Source organism: Aegilops tauschii, chromosome 5 (assembly GCF_002575655.3).
Source record: "Aegilops tauschii subsp. strangulata cultivar AL8/78 chromosome 5, Aet v6.0, whole genome shotgun sequence".
In the NCBI taxonomy this organism is placed as follows: domain Eukaryota; kingdom Viridiplantae; phylum Streptophyta; class Magnoliopsida; order Poales; family Poaceae; genus Aegilops; species Aegilops tauschii.
This window is the reverse complement of record NC_053039.3, coordinates 579378643-579395203: the sequence shown is the minus strand read 5'-3', so window position 1 is coordinate 579395203 and position 16561 is coordinate 579378643. Positions and strand designations below refer to the sequence as shown.

The 16561-nt window shown below is 48.9% G+C and overlaps 1 protein-coding gene across 1 annotated transcript; it reads right to left on the bottom strand.

Annotated features, from left to right (window-relative positions):
• Nucleotides 1-50: 50 nt before the first annotated feature.
• On the bottom strand, nt 51-845 carry LOC109761714 (protein NUCLEAR FUSION DEFECTIVE 2). The gene has a single exon (XM_020320545.3). The coding sequence runs from the start codon at nt 772-774 to the stop codon at nt 232-234; it is 543 nt and encodes a 180-aa protein (XP_020176134.1). The 5' UTR covers nt 775-845; the 3' UTR covers nt 51-231.
• Between the last annotated feature and the right edge of the window lie 15716 nt (nt 846-16561).

Here is a 16561-nt window from a genome sequence, read left to right as displayed (position 1 = left end):
CAAGAATTCGATTGCGCACTCCTGGATCTGGATGGATGTCACAAGAAACATAGCACAACTCGAAGCGGCAGTTGATAATTTGCATGCATACGAAATCAAAGTGGAAGTTGATAATTTTCATCCAAGCTCGAAGTGGCAGTTGATAATTTACTTAGAGGTAGATTGCAGCAGCAGCTTGCGAACACCGATGTGCGAGTGCGAACCATCTCGGATGATCTACTCGCACACGCGTCACATGGCGGCGGCGGCGGCGGTTGCGGTGGTGACGACGTGGAGGCGCCAGAAGACCTCGGCGGCGGCGTCGGCGGTGCCGTTGTCGACGGCGACGGCCCCGAGGAGCGCGCGGAGGGCGCCGCACACCACGGGCGGGGCCGAGGCCTTGGTGGAGCCGGCGACGCGCACGACGCCCGGGATCCCCGCGCGGGCCCCCGCCGCGGCGCAGGCGGGCTCCCCCGCGGCGTCGCGCGCGGCGCGGGAGACGGCGGAGGCCGGCGCGTCGCGGTCGGCGGCGAGTGCGCGCAGCGCGGCGGCCGACTCCGCCGCGGCCAGGCCGAGCACGGCCAGCGCGCGCCCGTTCTCGCGCGAGTAGGAGGCGTGCGTCATCGCGCGGCGGAGCAGGTCCGGGGAGCGGAACGCGTAGCCGATCCGGCCCTGCAGCGCCGCCAGCGCCGCGTCGAACGGGGACGAGGAGGCCGAGGCCGGTGGATGGGAGACGGAGACGAGGAGGAGGAGGACGGCGGCGAGGGTTGCCGGCGGCGGCGGCGGGGGCGCCATTGCTGCTCTGCTAGGTTTGGGTGGCGGTGAAGTGCGGGAGAGGAAAGGTGTTGGACCGGCCGGTTGCCGACGTGGCGATTCTCTAGTTAGGCGAGGTGGAGCGGGCCGGAGCACTTGGGCCGGGTTGGGATCGGGCATGTGGCGTATGTCGGCCCGATGGCCTATCGGCACGGCAGCATGGCGGAAAAAAAAAGTCGAAGCGTCACGTTGGGCAGGGCAGGTGTAGTGTAGATTCACAGATCCGATGCATCTGCTGGCGAAATGTGGTGAGGTGATATGCTACTACTCTACTTGTCCCATGCCCATCTTGCTTGGAGATTTGAGTGAAACAAACGTTCAACTTGGAGCTCAATGTCAGAATGTCAAATCGGATGTCTAATCTAGCTAGCTATGTGCAGAATAACATCAAAATCCTATAAAATTTACCGGAAATACTAAGTGGTCGTTCATTGATCGCGTTTTGACAGCAAAGCAAAGCCCGACAGGCGGCACCCACTGTCAAAACCGTCGCCGCCATGACTGGCCATCGGCAACGTCGTGGTCCATGGCCGCGCCCCAGGCCTTCTCCCCCCTTCTTTCGCATCCGAACCCGCGCCCCTAGACGCTTCCCTGCTCGCGTCGTTGCACTGGCAGCCATGGGGGGCGAGCTTGCCGAGATCCTGTTTAATTTGCCCCGCCCGCGTGCTACCTTGTCGCGCATCAAGGGTGCGCACCCCCTCGTCCGTCCGGCGAGCTCCAGCATCATTGATCTGCATGTGCAGTACAGGTAGGATTCGACCATGTCCAGCCCAAGCTGATGGAGCTAAATCTGGCAAATCTCGAGGTAGGGATCCTATGCTAGGCATCTTGTACGGGTTTTTACCCATGTTGGGACTCTCCTCAAAGATAAAACCTTATGTTCTGCTTATGTTTTATTGCTTTTGGGTGGAATACAAAGTACAGATGATCTACCTCGAGATTGTTATGTGTGTCGTCTACGAGCCCTGCCCCTCGGTTTATATCTTAGTCGGTTGTGTTGTAGACGACTTATAGTATCTTGGAGTATACGTCAAGTCTCCGGGAGCCTTTCTTTAATACGACATGGGCCACTCAACGTGGCCCACTGTTGAACTGGCACGGGGTCCTCAGCCTAGCCCGCCTGGTCAGGAAACGATGTGGTCCCTAGCTGGCACATCGTTAGTAGCCCCTGAACCTGTCTTCAAGTCTGGGCCGCACCTCGGCTTTTCCGAGTTGTTCTTCGTCTTCGGTCGTCCGTCTTGAAAACTGGTTCAACAAATCATTCTGTATCCAGTTCCTTGATTGTTGGATTCACTAGTAGAAAAAGGGTCATCTGTCCCGGTTGGTAAGGGCCTTTTGTCCCGGTTTTTGAACCGGGACTAAAGGGTCGTTACTAATGCCCTAGCCCTTTAGTCCCGGTTCTTACACGAACCGGGACAGATGGGCCTCCACGTGGCCGGTGCGGCGAGCCCAGGCAGGAGGGCCTTTGGTCCCGGTTGGTGGCACTAACCGGGACCAATAGGCATCCACGCGTCAGCATTTCAGGGGCTGGGGTTTTTGTTTTTTTTTGAAGGGGGGGGGGTTGGGGGTTTTGGGGGGTTTAGGGTTTAGGTGTTTCATATATTGTGTTAGCTAGCTAATTAATAGAGAGAAGTGTCCTCTCTTATCTCCGTGCTTGGTCGACGCTACGTACTATATACGTATAGAGAGGACTAGACACGCTAGCTAGTAAGCAAATGAAGGAAACAGAAGATCGTCATGAACATATGCATACAGAGAGAAGTGATATCGACCACCTCTCCTTCTCCGAGAGATTGGTCGAACAACAAGTTCTCGTATATCTATCCGACACTACCGGCTACATATATACAATAATTATCTCTTACAATATAATCTCCTAATTAAATTGCAAGAACACAGGGTCCACATAGTATTCTCCGTTTTCAGCGATCACGTGGTCAAGGAAGAATGCCGCCAATTCCTCTTGAATTGCTCGCATACGATCTTCTGGTAGGAGTTCATCCCGCATCCGAAAGATCTAATTTGAAGAAGGGGTCAATACATATATATATATATATATGAATAAATGAAACTCAACACAAATGATGGTAATAAAATAAAATTGTGAATATTATTGCTTATGCACTTCATATTGTTCATCAGAGTAGCCCCGCTCACAGGTCGTGTAGCGGATGGACTCGCAAACGTAGTATCCATAGTAATTATTCCCGGGTTCCTGCCACAACCACTTTACAAGAAATAGAGGTCAATCAAACTGATAAGCAAACATGCTAAATGGTATTGATGAAACTAGCGATTGAATCACTAGGAGATGCGCGGAACATGCTACTATAGTACTTACTTTCGGGTGTCTAAATTGCAGCTTCTTCGGCAGTCCCGGAGCTTTTTTGGTGAATTTTCTCCAAACCCTGCCAGACAAAGAAAACAATTACTTGATATCAGGAAATGAACAAAGTTGCTGATATGGTGGATAATGATCGATTTAACTTACTTCTCGAGCATTTGAGTCATGTCCGCATAGTCCTAGGGATCTTTTTGTCTCGAGTCTAAGACGGTTACTAGTCCCTGCTCAAGCTTAATCTCTAGGAGAATATAGTGGAAACTGCGCACGCATGCATAAGTCATCAATTACATTACTATAACTTGGACTAATAAGGGAAACCGAATATGCACAAGACAGTAACACTCACTTGAAGTTGTAAGGAAAGAGTATTATATCTTTGTTTTCATTTATTACCAACGAACGTAGCAAGTTGGCCTCGGTATTTTCGGCATGATATTTAACCTCAGTTGCATCTATGAGATTTGTGTTAATGAATCCAATATTACCGATTTGTCTTTTCTTCAATTCGGCGATCTTCAATCTGCATAATATAGTGAGGATAATTATAAATACATGCAATGAAAGAGCTGACCTATATAGAGAGACTTAATGACAGAAGTAGTACTACTTACAGACAGTAGCAAGTGATCGTTGATTTATCGAGGGCCTTTTGATTGAAAAACTGGAAGAACTCCTCAAATGGAACATTCAACAATTCAATTCCAACGAGGTCATGCTCCTCTTTAACTCTCAGCGTCAAAGTATTCCTCCCCCAGACTCTCTGCAGGTTTTCATGTACCAATCATGTAATCTTCGCATCATCGTTGTTACAGATCTTTCATCTTTGACGAGAGGCTTCCCGTAATGGTATTTGTGTTCGTCCACCTCCAAGAAATCATAATGTACATCGTCGGGCAGGTAATCTCCAAGATTGCTATAACCGGGCACCATCCTCGGAGCATTAGCGACGATGTCGCTAGACACCTTGAGCGGGGGGCACGATTGGTTCGCTTGTTCGCCGAGCTGGGCAATTTTTTTCCCAGCTCGTCGTTCTTTTAACCTTTGATCACTGACAGTACTTCCCGACCGCTCCGCTTCGACAAACGTCTTTGCAATAATGCGCTCATAGTTGCCTCTCGGCGGAGACTTTGGTGGTTTTGTCAGGGCAGCCAGAGTGCGCTTCGCTTTCACCGGATCTACCTTCTCCTCCGGAGGTGGATGTTTCTTTGCTTTCACCCCTTCAAAGAAGTTCGTCACTTCGGCTTGCACGATCTTCGTGGTTTCCTCCTCGGTCCTCTCGTATGGTAACTTCTCTGGAGTCTTCAGAGAAGGACCGAATCTGTATTGCCTCCCGCCTCTGGCTGTACTGCTAGACGCCGGCAGAGCAGACGGAGCGGCTGCGGCTGTCTTCTTTCCTTGCTTACGAGGCGGAGGAGAAGGACTACGACGCGCCGGAGCAGCCTGAGCGGCGGCGGGTCTCTTCCGCCCTTGCTGACGAGGCGGAGAAGGAGGAGGCTGACTGCTCGGGCGCGCCGGCGCAGGCAGAGAAGGAGGCGGAGTGCCGCCACGCGCCGGAGAAGGAGGCTGAGTGCCCTGATCACTCGCCGGAGGAGGAGGCGGAGTGCCCTTACTCGCCGAAGGCGTCCAGTTCGGAAGGTTGATGAGCTCCTTCCGCCATAGGCATGGAGTCTTCAGAGAAGAACCCAGCCGAGTCTCCCCTTCACCAGTAGGGTGGTCAAGCTGGAGGTCCTCAAATCCCTCCGTTATTTCGTCCACCGTCACCCTAGCATATCCTTCTGGAATCGGACGACAGTGAAAAGTTGCGCCGGGTTCAGGAGGTCGAACAGAGCCGACAACCGCCTTGACTTTGAAGTTCTGCCATTGCGTCATAAGGTGGCAATGTTGAGACTCCGTGATAGCATCCACGGGGTAGCTAGCAGGAGCCGTCAAGACATGCTCCGGCTGAAGCAGCTCGGTGGAAGCCATGCTGCTTCTCCGCTGAGATGGCGGGGTAGCTTCGGGGGTAGTTTCGGCATGTCGATTGCCGTCTCGTTCCTCTAGCACTTGAACCCTTTCGTGCAGCTTCTGAATTTGGGTCTGCTCCACTTTTTTCCTCCTCTCCTGGCTTTTGTAACCGCCTGCGTCCGGAAAACCAGCCTTTCATGGAACGGAGCCTGGCGTGCCTCATGTCCGTCCAGGGTGCTCAGGATTCCCGAGGGCCATTGTGAGCTCGTCGTTCTCTCTGTCTGGAACGAACGTCCCTTGCTGCGCTGCATCGATATAGTGCTGAAGCCTCTTGACTGGTATTCTGAAAAGCTCGTCCGTCCAAACACACTTCCCTGATATAGGGTCCAATTTTCCGCCAGCCCCGAAGAACCAAGTCCGGCAACGGTCTGGCCAGTTCATTGTCTCTGGTTCGATCCCTTTATCAAGCAGATCATTCTCAGCCTTGGCCCACTTAGGCCGGGCTTTGAGGTAGCCACCTGACCCCGTGTGATGGTGAAGCTTCTTCTTTGCAGCATTTTTCTTGTTTGTCGCTGACAACTTCTTACTCTTTTCCGATGTCTTGTGGGCCACAAATGCGGGCCAGTGATCTCTGATCTTCTCATATTTGCCGATGAATTCTGGTGTCTCTTCTTTGTCGACAAACGTTTTCAGCTCATTCTTCCACCTCCTGAATAGGTCTGCCATCTTCTTAAGAGCATGCGACTTGATTAATTGCTCTTTAACTGGCTTCTCCGGATCCTCCTCTGGCGGTAGGCTGAAATTTGCCTTCAGCTCAGTCCAAAGGTCATCTTTCTGCATATCATTGACATAAGACACCTCAGGGTCTTCCTTCTTAGGCTTATACCATTGGTGGATGCTGATCGGGATCTTGTCCCTAACAAGAACCCCGCACTGAGCAGCAAATGCTTCCTTTGTCCGGATGGGTTCAATCGGTTGGCCGTCGCGCGCGATTGCTGTGATCTCAAACCTTTCATCTGAGCGCAACTTTCTTTTCGGGCCTCGTCTCTTTACCGAAGTTGTGCTCGATCCGGAGGGCTAGAAAAAAGAAGAAAGACAAGAGTTAATTAATATGTGTACATACCAAAATAATGAATGCATCAATTAGCTAGTCAGCACAGGCTTAACTAATATATTTACCTAGCCGGACTCTGTTCGGTCATCGGAGCCGTCACCACGGGCTCCTTCTTGCACCAGCATTGGGTCACCGGAGCCATCATAATCATGTCTTTCCTCCTCCACTCTTCGATCACCGTAGTCCGCTTCTTCACCTTGTTCTTCCAGACCATCACTGTCGTTAAGATACGACAAGACATCACCTCCGGCTAAGATTATGTCCCCCAACACCTCTTCTGCTTCCTCGTCTCGTCCGTGCTCCATTGTTTCTGCAAATATTACAACATGGCAATTATTACACAAACATGACAGCAGGTGGATATATTAGTGCAAACGTAGACCTAGCTTATTCCGGGTTTGGGGTGGCCTCGGCAACGCTTCAAGGGTAGGGGCGCGGCGGGAGGGGGTAGGAGACCGACATCGTTTTTTTCTAGGGTTTGGGTGTCCTCGAGAGTTGTGGTCGAGCGAGAGGGCCGGGGGTGCTCCCGTGGTATAAGTTATCACGGTCGAAGTTATCCGGGAGGGGGTTATATCGACAACGACGACATACATACATGGGAAAATAATGTTCTCGGGGAGGGGGTAGGTCGAACCCCCCCTCGTGTTGAAGTTATCGGGACACGGGGTATATCGACAACGACATATCCGATAAAAAATAAGAAGACGAAGAAGAAATAAAAAGAGGAGAAGAAGATATTAATAGAGGAGAAGATTGAAGAAGAAAAGAAGAAAAAAAAAGAGGAGAAGAAGAAAGGAATAGAGGAGAAGAAGAGAAAATAGAGATATTTTATTTTCTCTTCTTCTCCTCTATTCCTTTCTTCTTCTCCTCTTCTTTTTTTTCTTTTTTCTTCTTCTTATTTATTTCTCCTCTTCTTCCTCTCCTCTTCTTCTCCTTTCTTCCTCTTCTTATTTTCCTTTTTCCTCTCATTCTTTTTCTTCTTCTTCTTCCTTTCCTAGCTAGATATATAAAACTTTTCTAAAAATGTAACTTTTGCATATATACATGAAAAAAAATGTTATCGGGGAGGGGGTATATCGACCCCCCCTCGACCCTCTTTTCCTTCTTCTTCCTTCTTCCTTCTTCCTCTTTTCTTCTCCAACACAAAACACATCTCATCTCATCTCATTTCATCCAAAAATAATTCTTTGCATATGAACATACATACATTTACTTTTTTTCTTAAATGTTACATATGAACATTTTCTTAAATGAGCATATACAGCATATACAGATCATTATACAGTGAACATACATACATACATCGTAACAAAAAAAATGAAAAATAGGCCGGTGGTCGGCGACGATGGTTGGTGGTGGCGCGCGCTTACGGATGGCGTGCGGGGACGACAATGAGAAGGAAAGGGGAGGAGGCAGGGGCTCACAGCGCGGGGAGGGGTCGAGGTCACCGGCCGGAATCGGTGCGGCGGCGGACGAACGGCCTCGGGGATGAACGGGTCGCGGGAGCCGGCGTGGTGCTTCCCCGTAGCGACGGCGACGACGGGCGCGGGCGACGGCAACGGCGACGACGATGGCGTCGGCGGGGGCGGCGGGCGGCGTCGGGGCAGCCTGGCGGCGACGGGGCAGGGGCGAAGAAGGGGGGCGCGCGGATGGCGTCGGGGCGGCGCGCGGACGGCGTCTGGGCGGCGGGCGGCGTCGGGGCAGCGGACGGCGTCGATCTGGGCAGCCTGGCGGCGTCGATGAGCTCGGCGTCGTCGGGGCAACTGGCGATGAGTTCGTCAAATTTTCCTAAGTGCTACTTATATACCCAGGCCTTTGGTCCCGGTTCATAGCACCAACCGGGACCAAAGACACCCTTTAGTCCCGGTTGGTGCCACCAACCGGGACCAAAGGCCTCTTTTCAGCAGCCCAAAGGGCGGGAAGCGGCGACATTTGGTCCCGGTTGGTGGCACCAACCGGGACTAAAGGGGGGCATTGGTCTCGGTTGGTGCCACCAACCGGGACCAATGCCCCCCCTTTAGTCCCGGTTGGTGCCACCAACCGGGACGGAAAGCCTTGCACAGCGGCGTGGTGGTGGGAGTTTAGTCCCACCTCGCTAGCTGAGAGAGAGCCGCACCTGTTTATAAGGTGCGGTGCGCCTGAGCTGTCGAGCTCCTCTCTAAAGCAGGCTTACGGGCCTAACCTCTCTGTACATGCCTGTGGGCCTACTGGGCCTTCTGCGGGCCTGAATCCTGGCCCATTGATGGGTTTCTAGTCGTATTCAGGCCGTGGTGGCCCAGTAGGTGGCATAATTTTTATTTATTGCCTGTTTTTGTTTCCTTTTTTGCTTTATTTATTTTGTTTTGTTTCTACTTACAACAAAAAACTTATTTATTTTATTTTATTTTGTTTCTAATTACTTATTTATTTTACTTTATGATAATTCTTTTTGCTATTAAAGTTTCTAACAAAAAAAGTCCTTTATGAAAATTCTTTTTGCTTTCAATGATTTTGAACAGAAAATACTTCGATAATTTTAGTTGCATCAATTTTATATAATTTTAGTTCCAATAATACTAGAGGTTGCTTATAATGTTTTGAACACAAAATACTTTGATAATTTTAGTTTCATAAATTTTATTTATGTTATTAAAATTTATTTTATTTTGTTTCTACTTATATATTTTATTAAAGTTTATATTATTTTGTTTTTAATTACTTATTTATTTTATTTTTTATTTTTCATGCATCATTTTTCATTCATTTACTGATTGTTTTGAGCTATAAGACCCTAAAATTGAAAAGCATTTCAAATGAACTCTGAAAAGGTTGAAAGTTGGCATGGTATCATCATTTCATCCACATAGCATGTGCAAGAAAGTTGAGAGGGTTACGGCAAAAACTGGATGCACTTCGTGTACAAAACGGACAATCTCTTTCGAAGTATCAGGATTTCATACGGAAACTCGTCTGTTACAAAGGGATTTCATTTTTTTAAACTTATTTGAACTCCTGACTTTTTGTGTGTTCAAAATGCACCATTCAAAGCCACATCATCAATTTTCAACCCTTTCTGACTTCATTTGTTATTTTCGATGCATTTATTGATTATTTTGAGCTATAAGACCCTGAAATTGAAAAGCATTTCAAATGAACTCTGAAAAGGTTGAAAGTTGGCATGATATCATCATTTCATCCACATAGCATGTGCAAGAAAGTTGAGAGGGTTACGGTAAAAACTGGATGCACTTCGTGTACAAAACGGACAATGGTATCATACTCGTCTGTTACAAAGTTGGCATGGTATCATCATAATAGTTGCGGGAGAAAGTCTTCACTTTTTCTTCGCTTGTGTCATTTGCTTATTGCGCCGTAACCATGGATAATCTTCATCGTTTATCAGGATGCTTGGGTCAGCCTTGACTTTGAAGGGAGGAATTTCATGAAACTTATCTTCAGACATGTCTGCCTTGCCCTCCACTCCCACAATGTCCCTTTTTCCTGAAAGAACTATGTGGCGCTTTGGCTCATCATATGATGTATTCGCTTCCTTATCTTTTCTTTTTCTCGGTCTGGTAGACATGTCCTTCACATAGATAACCTGTGCCACATCATTGGCTAGGACAAACGGTTCGTCAGTGTACCCAAGAGTGTTCAGATCCACTGTTGTTATTCCGTACTGTGGGTCTACCTGTACCCCGCCTCCTGACAGATTGACCCATTTGCACTTAAACAAAGGGACCTTAAAATCATGTCCGTAGTCAAGTTCCCATATGTCCATTATGTAACCATAATATGTGTCCTTTCCCCTCTCGGTTGCTGCATCAAAGCGGACACCGCTGTTTTGGTTGGTGCTCTTTTGATCTTGGGCGATCACGTAAAATGTATTCCCATTTATCTTGTATCCTTTGTAAGTCAATACAGTCGAAGATGGTCCCCTGGACAACGAGTACAACTCATCACAAACAGTGGTGTCACCTCTGAGACGTGTTTCCAACCAACTGCTGAATGTCCTGATGTGTTCACATGTAATCCAGTCGTCACACTGCTCCGGGTGTTTGGAGCGCAGACTGTTCTTGTGTTCATCGACATACGGGGTCACCAAGGTAGAGTTCTGTAGAACTGTGTAGTGTGCTTGAGACCAAGAATGCCCGCCCTGCATATTATTGAGTCCGCTCCTAGCGTGCCTTTTCCAGTCAGTCTCCCCTCATACCGCGATTTAGGAAGACCTATCTTCTTAAGGCCAGGAATGAAGTCAACACAAAACCCAATGACATCCTCTGTTTGATGGCCCATGGAGATGCTTCCTTCTGGCCTAGCGCGGTTACGGACATATTTCTTTAGGACTCCCATGAACCTCTCAAAGGGGAACATATTGTGTAGAAATACAGGCCCCAGAATGACAATCTCGTCGACTAGATGAACTAGGACGCGCGTCATGATATTGAAGAAGGATGGTGGGAACACCAGCTCAAAACTGACAAGACATTGCGCCACATAACTCCTTAGCCTTGGTATGATTTCTGGATTGATCACCTTCTGAGAGATTGCATTGAGGAATGCACATAGCTTCACAATGGCTAATCGGACGTTTTCCGGTAGAAGCCCCCTCAATGCAACCGGAAGCAGTTGCGTCATAATCACGTGGCAGTCATGAGACTTTAGGTTCTGAAACTTTTTCTCTGGCATATTTATTATTCCCTTTATATTCGACGAGAAGCCAGTCGGGACCTTCATACTGAGCAGGCATTCAAAGAAGATTTCTTTCTCTTCTTTCGTAAGAGCGTAGCTGGCAGGACCTTCATACTGCTTTGGAGGCATGCCGTCTTTTTCGTGCAAACATTGCAGGTCCTCCCGTGCCTCAGGTGTATCTTTTGTCTTCCCATACACACCCAAGAAGCCTATCACGTTCACGCAAAGGTTCTTCGTCACGTGCATCACGTCGATTGAAGAGCGGACCTCTAGGTCTTTCCAGTAGGGTAGGTCCCAAAATATAGATTTCTTCTTCCACATGGGTGCGTGTCCCTCAGCGTCATTCGGAACAGCTAGTCCGCCGGGACCCTTTCCAAAGATTACGTGTAAATCATTGACCATAGCAAGTACGTGATCACCGGTACGCATGGCGGGCTTCTTCCGGTGATCTGCCTCGCCTTTGAAATGCTTGCCTTTCTTTCGACATTGATGGTTGGTCGGAAGAAATCGACGATGGCCCAGGTACACATTCTTCCTGCATTTGTCTAGGTATATACTTTCAGTGTCATCTAAACAGTGCGTGCATGCATGGTATCCCTTGTTTGTCTGTCCTGAAAGGTTACTAAGAGCGGGCCAATTGTTGATGGTTACAAACAGCAATGCGTGCAGGTTAAATTCCTCCTGGTTATGCTCATCCCACGTACGTACACCGTTTCCATTCCACAGCTGTAAAAGTTCTTCAACTAATGGCCTTAGGTACACATCAATGTCGTTGTCGGGTTGCTTAGGGCCTTGGATGAGAACTGGTATCATAATGAACTTCCGCTTCATGCACATCCAAGGAGGAAGGTTATACATACATAGAGTCACGGGCCAGGTGCTGTGATTGCTGCTCTGCTCCCCGAAAGGTTTAATGCCATCCGCGCTTAAACCAAACCATACGTTCCTTGGGTCAGCTGCAAACTCAGCCCAGTATTTTCTCTCGATTTTTCTCCACTGCGACCCGTCAGCGGGTGCTCTCAACTTCCTGTCTTTCTTACGGTCCTCACTGTGCCATCGCATCAACTTGGCATGCTCTTCGTTTCTGAACAGACGTTTCAACCGTGGTATTATAGGAGCATACCGCATCACCTTCGCAGGAACCCTCTTCCTGGGGGGCTTGCCGCCAACATCACCAGGGTCATCTCGTCTGATCTTATACCGCAATGCACCGCATACCGGGCATGCGTTCAGATCCTTGTACGCACCGCGGTAGAGGATGCAGTCATTAGGGCATGCATGTATCTTCTGCACCTCCAATCCTAGAGGGCATACGACCTTCTTTGCTGCGTATGTACTGTCGGGCAATTCATTATCCTTTGGAAGCTTCTTCTTCAATATTTTCAATAGCTTCTCAAATTCTTTGTCAGGCATAGCATTCTCTGCCTTCCACTGCAGCAATTCCAGTACGGTACCGAGCTTTGTGTTGCCATCTTCGCAATTGGGGTACAACCCTTTTTTGTGATCCTCTAACATGTGATCGAACTTCAACTTCTCCTTTTGACTTTCGCATTGCGTCCTTGCATCGACAATGACCCGGCAGAGATCATCATCATCGGGCACTGGTTCCTCTTGATCTTCAGCAGCTTCCCCCGTTGCAGCATCATTGGGCACATCGTCTGGTTCCTCTTGATCTTCAGCAGCTTCCCCCGTTGCAGCATCACCGTATTCAGGGGCACATAGTTGTCATCGTCCTCTTCTTCTTCGCCGTCTTCCATCATAACCCCTATTTCTCCGTGCCTCGTCCAAACATTATAGTGTGGCATGAAACCCTTGTAAAGCAGATGGGTGTGAAGGATTTTCCGGTCAGAGTAAGACTTCGTATTCCCACATTTAGGCATGGACAACACATAAAACCATTTTGCTTGTTTGCCTCAGCCACTTCGAGAAAATCATGCACGCCCTTAATGTACTCGGAGGTGTGTCTGTCACCGTACATCCATTGCCGGTTCATCTGCGTGCATTATATATAATTAAGTGTGTCAAAAACCATTACAGAACATCATGAATAGATAATTAAGTGACCAAATTAATAGAAGTTCATCATCACATTAAAACCAAAGTACATACATAGTTCTCATCTAACAACATATAGCTCTCCAGAGCATCTAATTAATTAAACCATACATTGAAACTATGTAAAACATTTCAATGCGAAAACAAATGCGATCATAATCGCAACCAAGGTAACAATTGATCCAACGGCATAATGATACCAAGCCTCGGTATGAATGACATATTTTCTAATCTTTTTAATCTTCAAGCGCATTGCATCCATCTTGATCTTGTGATCATCGACGACATCCGCAACATGCAACTCCAATATCATCTTCTCCTCCTTAATTTTTTTTATTTTTCCTTCAAGAAATTATTTTCTTCGTCAACTAAATTTAACCTCTCGACAATAGGGTCGGTTAGAATTTCCGGTTCACATACCTCCTAGATAAATAAAATCTATGTCACGTTGGTCGGCATAATTTTCATAAACAATAAATGAACCAATAGTTATAAAGATAATATATACCACATCCGACAGGACGAGGGCCGACGGGGGCGGATACCAAAACCATCGCACTATATAATAACAAGCAATACAATAGTAAGAAAATTAGACAAGTATCTATCTAAAGTAAGAATTTTTTTTTTCTTTCAGAAAGAAGATAAGAACAAGAGGCTCACCACGGTGGTGCCGGCGACGAGATCGGCGCGGGCGATCGACGGCGGTGAAGACGGGAATGGGACGTGACGGGCCGCTAAACCTAGACAAATCTTGAGGAAAATGGAGTTTTGAGGTCGAGCTTCGAGAGGAGAAAGCTTAACTAGTGTGGCTCGGGCATTTCATCGAACACCTCATGTGCATAGGAGGTGAGCTAGAGTACCACAAAGCCCCCCCCTCGCCGGCCAGAGAAAAACAGAGCACTGGAGTGCTCTGCTCGCGGGCGAGGGGTATATATAGGCACCTCATTGGTCCCGGTTCGTGGCATGAACCGGGACTAAAGGGCAGCCTGTGGTCCCGGTTCAAGCCACCAACCGGGACCAATGGTGGTGGGCCAGGAGCGAGGCCCATTGGTCCCGGTTCGTCCCACCAACCGGGACCAAAGGGGCCAGACGAACCGGGACCAATGCCCCCACGAGGCCCGGCAGGCCCCTGGCCTCACGAACCGGGACCAGTGCCCCCATTGGTCCCGGTTCTGGACTGAACCGGGACTAATGGGCTGACCCGGCCTGAACCAAAGCCCTCTTTTCTACTAGTGATTGCATGTGAGAAGCTTCGTGCCTACCTTGGCTTCCGGCCGGCCCTTGGCGATTGCTGCTAGGGTTTGGATGGTGAAGTGCGGGAGCGGAAAGGTGATCGGACGGTCGTGTCGACGTGGCGATTCTCATTCTCTAGTTGGCGAGGTGGAGTGGGTCAGAGCCCTTGGGCTGTGTACGGGCCGGGTTGGACTCAGGCCTCTGGCGTCTGTGGGGCCAATGGCCCATCGGCACAGCAGCAGCATGGCGAAATTGGTCTCGTGCTTCCCTCCCCCCTCACTGCCCTGCCCTAAACTCGAAGCGACGGACGAGGGTTCACATTGGCAGGTGAAGTGCACCGTGCAGCCTACATTCACAGATCCGATGCATCTGTTGACTCGTGTACGTAGGTGGAGGCAGGTGATATGCTACTCTGCTTCTCCCATGCTCATTTGATTTGAGTGAGACGTAGACGTTGAACTTGCAACGCAATATAATGTCAGAATGTCAAATCGGCTATCCAGTCTAGCTAGGTGTTCCTGCCAGCGTGACTAGGAATCTTCATTGTCGACTCTTCGTGTGCGTCTTCTCCTCCTCATTGTCGACTCATGGGCTTGAGGCCGTCTAGCTAATCTAGAGCCGCACCCCTCGCTCACCTTGTCATCGGGGATGGTGTCAACCTTCCTCTAAGAGCATCTACAACCGCGACCTGCAAATCCGGGCCCTCAAACGTCCGCGAACATTGATCGGACAGTTCTCAAATCCTGTCATCCACATCCGTGTATCTCATATCCGGTCCGTCAAATCCATACTAGCATGCAACGTACATAAAAAAGGGATATCCGGTCCGTCAAATCCATACTAGCATGCAACGTACATAAAAAAGGGACGTATATCATCACACAAACATAGAATCTGACAGAGGAATGCACATTTCGGTCACCAAAACATCACCGACGGATGTCCAAAAGAGCTGCGCCGGCGGGGAAGCTGCGTCTACGGCGAGGCTGCAGATCCGAAGCTGCCCTCCCCCCCCCCCCCCCCCCCCCCCCCCGTTCTCCATCTTGGACCGCTCCAAGGCGATGCGGAGGGCAAGCTCATAGTCTGGATCCAGGTCGGAGTCGGAGCGGCTGCCGGAGCTCGATCGACATTTGTGCCGGATTTGATCGGAAAGGGTGCGGGGAGAGGAGAGGATGGAGCGAGAGAGGAGAGTGAGTGAGCTAGGGCTTCGGAGCGATGAGGCCCCTCTGAAGGGCCGCCGTCACCGCCTCACCGGCTCTGCTCCACTCAAATCAAATCAACCTCGCTCAACTCAGCTCAGATCACATCTTTTTACGGAAACACCCCTCGATTAAACAAGTATTTATGCCTCCTTCCGTCCATCCCCCTTTCCCCCTCCTTCAAACTCCAACTGCATCGCCCCCTCTGAAAACTGCCTCACCACCAGGTATGCCCCCAGCACGGCGACTCCTAGCTGCGCCGCCCCCATTGCTCCTGCCTAACTGTGGCGGCCAACACCGAGGGTCGCGCCGTCCCGGCTGCTTACATCGCCGTGAGCAACATTTCGAGAACGCAGCTGGATCAAAGGCATTATAGACATTTCACATCTCTCACAATTTCTATAGTTGTCAAAAATCATGTTAAACAAATAGTCGGATTTAGATTCGTAGGAATCCATAGCTGCAGCTGATTATCAAAATCCACATCCAAAGCGATTCCCAAAAATCTGTAGCCCAAACAAAGGGGGCCTAAAGTGTTTTAGTTTGCTACTAGGTTATCTCTTCTTCCGCTTTCAATTACTATTATGTCAATGAGTGTAAGATTCTGGGAGAAGCTCATGGAGGTCCGACTCTCAAGATTCTGGGCGAATCAGGCAAAACCTAAGTGGGACACATTATCGAGACGATACCATCCTTCATCGTGTTTGGCTCCCAGGGACACTACACAGTGACATTTGGTTTGCTTGCCTCAGTCGCGCAACTCGCTAAAAAAACCCATGTTTGTGGCTTGTGAACCATTCTAGTTAAGGTTTAAGATCGGTCTATTTTCAATGATATGCTAACGCTAGGGCCAAATTTCACGGTGCTATGCAAAACACAATGTTAGATTTTATGTGCCTCTACCCACTAAATCTTGTAATTTAGCCCAATTAAAGTTATGATATCTTGAAGGCCCATTTGGCTTGCATGACAAGTGTATAAGTTTGGTACTACCATATTGCTAGTTTTTTTTGTGAGAAAATTTTCGATCTATTCATCTTCAATCATGGTAGCACAACGAATACCAGAAATAATAAAAAGTATATCCAGATCCATAGACCACCTAGCGACGAGCACAAGCACTGAAGCGAGGCGAAGGCGCACCGCCGTCATCGCCGAAGTAGGGCACAACTTGTTGTAGTAAACAATCGAGAAGTCGTCGTGCTA

Bases quoted from the DNA above. Each gene is read 5' to 3' on its own strand.
- LOC109761714 (XM_020320545.3), bottom strand. From the start codon at position 774: ATGGCGCCCCCGCCGCCGCCGCCGGCAACCCTCGCCGCCGTCCTCCTC.